This window comes from Nansenia antarctica (assembly GCF_963989245.1).
Source record: "Nansenia antarctica genome assembly, chromosome: 6".
NCBI classification, from domain to species: Eukaryota; Metazoa; Chordata; class Actinopteri; order Argentiniformes; family Microstomatidae; genus Nansenia; species Nansenia antarctica.
The window spans coordinates 2,740,650-2,748,352 of NC_137676.1; the positions used below are offsets into that span (position 1 = coordinate 2,740,650).

Sequence of the window (7,703 nt, forward strand, 5' to 3'; positions counted from 1 at the left end):
AGAGAGAGAGAGGAGAGAGAGAGAGAGAGAGAGAGAGAGAGAGAGAGAGAGAGAGAGATATAGAGGATGAGAGGGAAAGAGAGGGAGAGAGGGAAAGAGAGGGAGAGAGAGGGAGAGAGGGAAAGAGAGGGAGAGAGAGAGAGAGGATGAGAGGGAAAGAGAGGGAGAGAGGGAAAGAGAGGGAGAGAGATAGAGGATGAGAGGGAAAGAGAGAGAGAGAGGATGAGAGGGAAAGAAGAAGAGAGGATTGGGGTTGTGTGTGTGTGTGTGTGCGTGTGTCTGTGTCTGTGTGTGTGTCTTGTGCATGTGCGTGTGTGTGTGCCTGTGTGTGTGTGTGTGTCTGTGTCTGTGTCTGTGTCTGTGTCTGTGTCGTGTGCGTGTGCGTGTGCGTGTGCGTGTGCGTGTGCGTGTGCGTGTGCGTGTGTGCGTGTGTGCGTGTGTCTGATTGGATCCATGTTTCTCAATGGTTCTGTAAAAATAAAAGCCCCAAAATGACCAGACCATGTCACATAATAGGTTTCCTCTTCTAGGAGGTAGGCTACAGACCTACCTATAATAAGCAGTCCAAGCCACTCCATGAGGTGGATGAGTGTCGTTGAAAAAGCTAATGATGATTTCTCTCTTCCTCTCTCTTTCTCTCTCTATCTATACATTTCTCTCTTTCTCTCTCTTTCTCTTTTCTCTCTCTATCTATATACAGTATCTCTCTCCTCTCTCTTTCACTCTCTCTCGACACCTCTCTCTCTACCACTTTCTCTTGTTTTCTCTTTCTATCTACTGTATATGTCTCTCTCCCCCTCTCTTTCTCTCTTCTCTCTCTCCACATCTCTCCCCCTCTCTTTCTCTCTTCTCTCTCTACACATCTCTCTCCCACTGTCTTTCTCTCTCTCTATGTATACATCTGTTTTTTTTCTCTCACTCTCTACATATCTCTCCCTCTCCCTTTCTCTCTTATCTCTCTCTCCCTCTCTTTTTCTCTCTATCTCTACATCTCTCTCCTTTCTCTTTCTCTCTTCTCTCTCTATCTATACACCTGTTTCCCTCTCTTTCTCTCTTTTTCTCTCCCTATCTACACATCCCTCTCTCCCTCTCTCTCGTTCACTGTCTATCTACTGTCATCTGTTTTTTCTCTCTCTACATATCTCTCCCTCTCCTTTCTCTCTTATCTCTCTCTCCCTCTCTCTTTCTCTCTCTATCCACACATCTCTCTCCTCTATCTACACATTTGTGAGTGATTTAAAGTAAGTCATTCAATAGTTATTCAATGCAAAACAACGTCCTACATCTGGTCTGGTAGCTTTGAAAGCTGTCAGTAGCCTCTAGAGAGGTGGATGTTTTTAGAAAGCGGGAAGGCGTAGGCCTATTTATAGCCCGGGAGCCATGGTGTTGAACCTTGTTTTGTCCGGCAATGTTTTTTTCTCTCCTATGGACTGCACTTATATAGCGCCTTTATCCAAAGCGTTTTACAACGGCCTCTCATTCACCCATTCACACACACTTCACACACCGATGGCGGCAAGCTACCGTGCAAGGTGCCGGCCCGCTCACTGGGAGCAATTTGGGGTTCAGTGTCTTGCCCAAGGACACTTCGACATGTGGCCAGCCGGGGCTCGAACCACCAATATGCCAACCTTGCGATCATTAGACGGCAGCTCAACCTCCTGAGACACAGACGCCCTCTCCTGTTTCCTGGTGTTTGGTTGTGCCTGGTGATATCGAGCATTTTCAGATATTAACCCCTTTATGCACGAAATGCCAAAATCCCAGAAAAATTAAAGGTATTTATGAGATTTCAGGCAAAATACTCAAATCAAATGCAAATGTGCTTTCTCCAATGTTTATCCATAAAGGAGGTCACATGGCCTACAATGTATTTTATTCCAAATTAATGAATATTAACCCTTTTAGGCCATGCCGGCAAAACACACTTTTGATGACAAGGTCATGGCAGCGGCTGTGGCGCAGGAGGTAGAGCTGCTGTCTAATGATCGCCAGGTTTGGCAGATCGGCGGTTCGAGCCCCAGCTGGCCACATGTCGATGTGTCCTTGGGCAAGACACTGAACCCCAAATTTCTCCCAGTGAGCGGGTCGGCGCCTTGCATGGTAGCTTAACACCATTGGTGTGTGAATGTGTTTGTGAATGGGTGAATGAGAGGCCGTTGTAAAGCGCTTTGGATAAAGGCATAGCTATATAAGTCAGTCCATTTTGCTGGATGAACCTTCCTGTTCAGTGTACTCCCACTGAGCCTTTGCTCATTAGCATACAGACATTTGGAGTGCATAATACACAACAAAACACATGAATATCTCTTATCTGGGATTTTGGCATTTCGTTCATAAAGGGATTCATATCTGAAACAAATGCTCAAGGGAAATCACCGGGCACCCTCCTGTATTTTGAACAGGTACCCCAAGCAACAAGAAACATATATAAGCATGGGAATAGTGCAATGTCCTATAACCGTGCAATACGTTTACATTCTTGTGATAAGGGTCATATACATAGCCCTTGGGTAAGGCACTTAGCCCTCAGTTACTCCAGGGGGAATGTCCCTGTAATTCGTAATTGTAAGTCGCTTTGGATAAAAGCGTCTGCTAAATGGCAAAATTATAAAATTAAATGTATATACTGTTTATACGTCTACTAGTCCATATGTTTATATATTTATAAAAGTACACAGTTACATGCTAACTCCCCCCTGTCTATATACCCCGCCATATAGTGTATATCTATAGTGTATGTCTCTCTCTCTGTCTCTCTCTCTCTGTCTCTCTCTGTCTCTCTCTCTCTGTCTCTCTCTCTCTCTCTCTCTGTCTCTCTCTCTCTCTGTCTCTCTCTCTCTGTCTCTCTCTCTCTCTGTCTCTCTCTCTCTCTCTGTCTCTCTGCTCTCTCCCTCTCTCTGTCTCTCTCGCTCTCTCCCTCTCTCTCTGTCTCTCTCGCTCTCTCTCTCTCTCTCTCTCTCTCTCTCTCTCTCTCTCTCTCTCTCTCTGTCTCTCTCTCTGTCTCTCTCTGTCTCTCTCTCTCTGCTCTCTCTCTCTCTCTCTCTCTCTCTCTCTCTCTCTGTCTCTCTCTCTCTGTCTCTCTCGCTCTCTCCCTCTCTCTCTGTCTCTCTCGCTCTCTCCCTCTCTCTCTGTCAGTGTCTCTCACCCCCCCCCCCCCCACACACACACACACACACAAAATACAGGCACACACACACACACACACACACACACACACACACACACACACACCTGACATAATTCTGCTTGTGACCCTTGAACACATTGACTCATACCTTGCCTGAAGCTCCACCCTCTTACCTGCTGAGGTAATGTGACCCGTGCGCTCCTAGTCAGGGGATTACGGTTAGGAGGGCGGGGGTTAAAAGGAGGAAGTGGAGCGCCAGTTTGGTTCGGTGTGCACGCCGAGTAGCAGTCACAACACGGCGCATTATCTCAGTAGCCACTGTCACTGTTTCCTTTGAGTAAGAACCTAGCACGTAGCACACAGCATCTGCTGACTGAGAACAACCTTTTACTACAACTGTGAAATAAGCGTGAACTTTTTATAAGACGCTCTCAGTGCCTCTTTATTGAGGGGAACCTGGATTACTGGAGGTTACAGTAATCAGTGGAGAGCAGAAGTGAACCACACAGAAGGCTAACATTCAGCTCTCTGGTGCTGCTGTTCACTAGCATGTCCCACAACATCACATATGTAGGACTCTCTGAAGGACATCCCTCCTCACTCATTTACAATCAACATTCAAAACAACCACAAAGGAAGAAGCAACACCGTCAAAATCTGGATTTGACTTCCTACTGACTTCAACGCGGTGAGTTTTCAGAAGTGAACTTTCACCTCAGAAGCCATTACAGGGGAGACGGAGGTGGTGAGGAAATGGCGTCTAAACCCTCTCTCTCTGAGGAGAATCTCTCCTGTTCTGTGTGCTGTGACATCTTCAAGGATCCTGTTGTCCTCCGTTGTAGCCACAGCTTCTGTAAAACCTGTCTGCAGGAATTCTGGAAACAGAAAGACACTCAGGAATGTCCAATGTGCAGGAGAAAATCATCCATGGAACCTCCTTGTAATCTGGTGTTAAAGAACCTGTATGAGGACTTCTTACAGGAGAGAAGTCAGAGAGCTGCAGCAGGGTCTGAGGTGCTCTGCAGTCTGCACAGTGAGAAACTCAAGCTCTTCTGTCTGGAGGATAAACAGCCCATCTGCTTGGTGTGTCAGACTTCAAAACAGCATAAAAAACATGACTGTTGCCCAGTAGATGAGGCTGTACTGGATCATAAGAGTGAACTCCAGACTGCACTGGAACCCTTACAGGAGAAGCTGAACACCTTTCAAAAGGTTAAACTGACTTGTGATGAAACAGCTAAACATCTTGATAGCCAGGCCCAGCGCACAGAGAGGCAGATGAAGGAGCAGTTTGAGAAGCTTCACCAGTTTCTACGAGATGAAGAGAGAGTCAGGATCGCTGCACTGAGGGAGGAAGAGGAGCAGAAGAGTCAGATGATGAAGAGGAAGATTGAGGGGCTGAGCGGAGAGATATCATCACTTTCAGACACAATCAGAGCCATGGAGGAGGAGCTAAAAGCTGATGACATCACATTCCTGCTGAACTTCAAGGCCTCCATGGACAGAGCCAAGAGCACACTGCCGGATCCAGAGAAGGTTTCAGGAGCGCTGATAAACGTGGCAAAGCACCTGGGCAACCTGCAGTTCAGAGTCTGGGAGAAGATGCAGGGAATAGTGGAATACTGTCCTGTGATTCTGGACCCCAACACTGCAGAACCATGTCTCATCCTGTCTGAGGATCTGACCAGTGTGACATACAGAGAAGAGGAACAGCAGCTTCCTGACAACCCAGAGAGGATTGACTCCTGGCCGGTGGTCCTGGGCTCTGAGGGCTTTGACTCAGGGACACACAGCTGGGACGTTGAAGTGGGGGGGAGTACAGACTATAGCCTGGGTGTGATGACAGAGTCTGCAGACAGGAAGGGAGGCTATTGGGATGGATCCTGGCAGCTTGAGTGTGATGATGGGGAGTTTAATACAGCTGTTCCAGGTGGTCCAGACACTCCCCTCACAGTGAGCCAGAACCCCCAGAGGGTCAGAGTGCAGCTGGACTGGGACAGAGGAGAGCTGTCGTTCTCTGACCCTGACACTAACACACACCTACACACACTCACACACACTTTCACTGAGAAAGTCTTTCCAATTATCTTCAATCCACTTAGTCTTCATCCACTTAGGGTGTTACCAGCGAAGGTGTCTGTATCCATGGTTACGCCCTCTGTCTGAATCAATGATGAACTAACTTACAGTACGTACTGAGACCTTTGCACTTCTCTGAGACAATCAAAGACCAATAACACTTACTCATGTCCTTAAAGCCAGTCAGCAATATTTCCAGAACTATCTAAAGATGAATAAACGCTTTGATTATTGATGTACAACTGTCTGACCTTATCATAACCATAACAGCAAGGACTGGTGTAAGTTCTGTGTCATTTCTAGAGCATCACAGATATGTCAAACAGTAACACATCAAGTGCTAATGTATCTGAGCTACGCTTTACTTTTGTTGGTGGCCCACTCTTTGATGCAGAAATGACTGGATGTGTGTTTAAGTGTGAGTGTCTAATGAGACCCCACCTGATGGAGGGGAGAGGATGAGCAGCTCTCTAGCTACAGACCATCTCTTCATGTCCTCCATGATGTTGTGTTGATAATCAGTCGTTGCTAATGTAGCATCTTTCTTTCATGATTTTATTTTCATCACTTTTTGATTGTGTCAGTTGATATAAATGATGTTTGTAAACATGGACTTGTTGATAGAATGAAACAACCGAATCCTGATTGATTGTTTTCTATATATGAACATAATATGTTAATAATAATAATAATAATAACTTTATTTGTATAGCGCTTTTCCTGCAAACGTTGCAGCTCAAAGTGCTTTAATCGTTATATAATCTTAATTTAATTATTTTGTCATTTAAATGCAATATTAAAAGGATGGGTTTTTATCATCTTAATTTCATTATTTTGTCATTTAAAGGCAATATTAAAAAGATGGGTTTTTAGTCTTCACTTGAACATATTTGCTGAGGTTGCATCCCTAATGTAAACTGGCAGTGCATTCCACAATTTAATAAAAAAATATAATAGATTTACCTCAGCGCTTCTACAGTATGTTCCATGTAAACGTCTTTATCTGAATCAGACATACTCATGTGCGGATCCAAGGGGGAGGCCCGGGGGGGCAGAAGCCACCCCTGAAGAAGGCCTTGCCCCCCTAGTTGCCGCCCTAGTTGCCACCCTAGTTGCCACCCTATTTGTCTGCAAATTAATATGAAAAAGAAAATGGCCTTGCCAGTGCCCCGTGCTGGGTGCGAGCGCAGCTTTCCCACATTAAAGTTGAAGCTCCACAATGACAAATGACAGGCTGACAAGTTTAGCTGTGCTCAGCATTGAAAGTGAAAGAGCAAAGGCGCTAGATAAATTAAATGACGGTACATGTTTGACCTCCCCCCTGCCACGCCCGAGTAATCCCCCCAACTGTTACCTAGTTAACTAGAACACTACTTTACATTGTTACCTAGTTAACTAGAACACTACTTTACATTGTTACCTAGTTAACTAGAACACTACTTTACATTGTTACCTAGTTAACTAGAACACTACTTTACATTGTTACCTAGTTAACTACAACACTACTTTACATTGTTACCTAGTTAACTACAACACTACTTTACATTGTTACCTAGTTAACTAGAACACTACTTTACATTGTTACCTAGTTAACTACAACACTACTTTACATTGTTACCTAGTTAACTAGAACACTACATTACATTGTTACCTAGTTAACTAGAACACTACTTTACATTGTTACCTAGTTAACTAGAACACTACTTTACATTGTTACCTAGTTAACTAGAACACTACTTTACATTGTTACCTAGTTAACTAGAACACTACTTTACATTGTTACCTAGTTAACTACAACACTACTTTACATTGTTACCTAGTTAACTACAACACTACTTTACATTGTTACCTAGTTAACTAGAACACTACTTTACATTGTTACCTAGTTAACTACAACACTACTTTACATTGTTACCTAGTTAACTAGAACACTACATTACATTGTTACCTAGTTAACTAGAACACTACTTTACATTGTTACCTAGTTAACTAGAACACTACTTTACATTGTTACCTAGTTAACTAGAACACTACTTTACATTGTTACCTAGTTAACTAGAACACTACTTTACATTGTTACCTAGTTAACTACAACACTACTTTACATTGTTACCTAGTTAACTACAACACTACTTTACATTGTTACCTAGTTAACTAGAACACTACTTTACATTGTTACCTAGTTAACTAGAACACTACTTTACATTGTTACCTAGTTAACTAGAACACTACTTTACATTGTTACCTAGTTAACTAGAACACTACTTTACATTGTTACCTAGTTAACTAGAACACTACTTTACACTGTTACCTAGTTAACTAGAACACTACTTTACACTGTTACCTAGTTAACTAGAACACTACTTTACATTGTTAGCAGGCTCACAAAACAAGCTGTGTTAGTCGACTAGCGACATGTCGTTGATTTTCAACAATGCGGAAATGTATCACATTTTTTGAAAGAAAAGTCTGATCGTTACATCGGATCCTGATA

At 43.6% G+C, this 7,703-nt stretch overlaps 1 protein-coding gene across 1 annotated transcript; it reads left to right on the top strand.

Moving 5' to 3' along the window:
- Positions 1-3,883: 3,883 nt before the first annotated feature.
- On the top strand, positions 3,884-5,296 carry LOC308160083 (E3 ubiquitin-protein ligase TRIM35-like; the record flags this gene model as incomplete). Its single annotated transcript, XM_080533949.1, has 1 exon — positions 3,884-5,296. The coding sequence occupies one exon, from the start codon at positions 3,884-3,886 to the stop codon at positions 5,294-5,296; it is 1,413 nt and encodes a 470-aa protein (XP_080390075.1).
- Between the last annotated feature and the right edge of the window lie 2,407 nt (positions 5,297-7,703).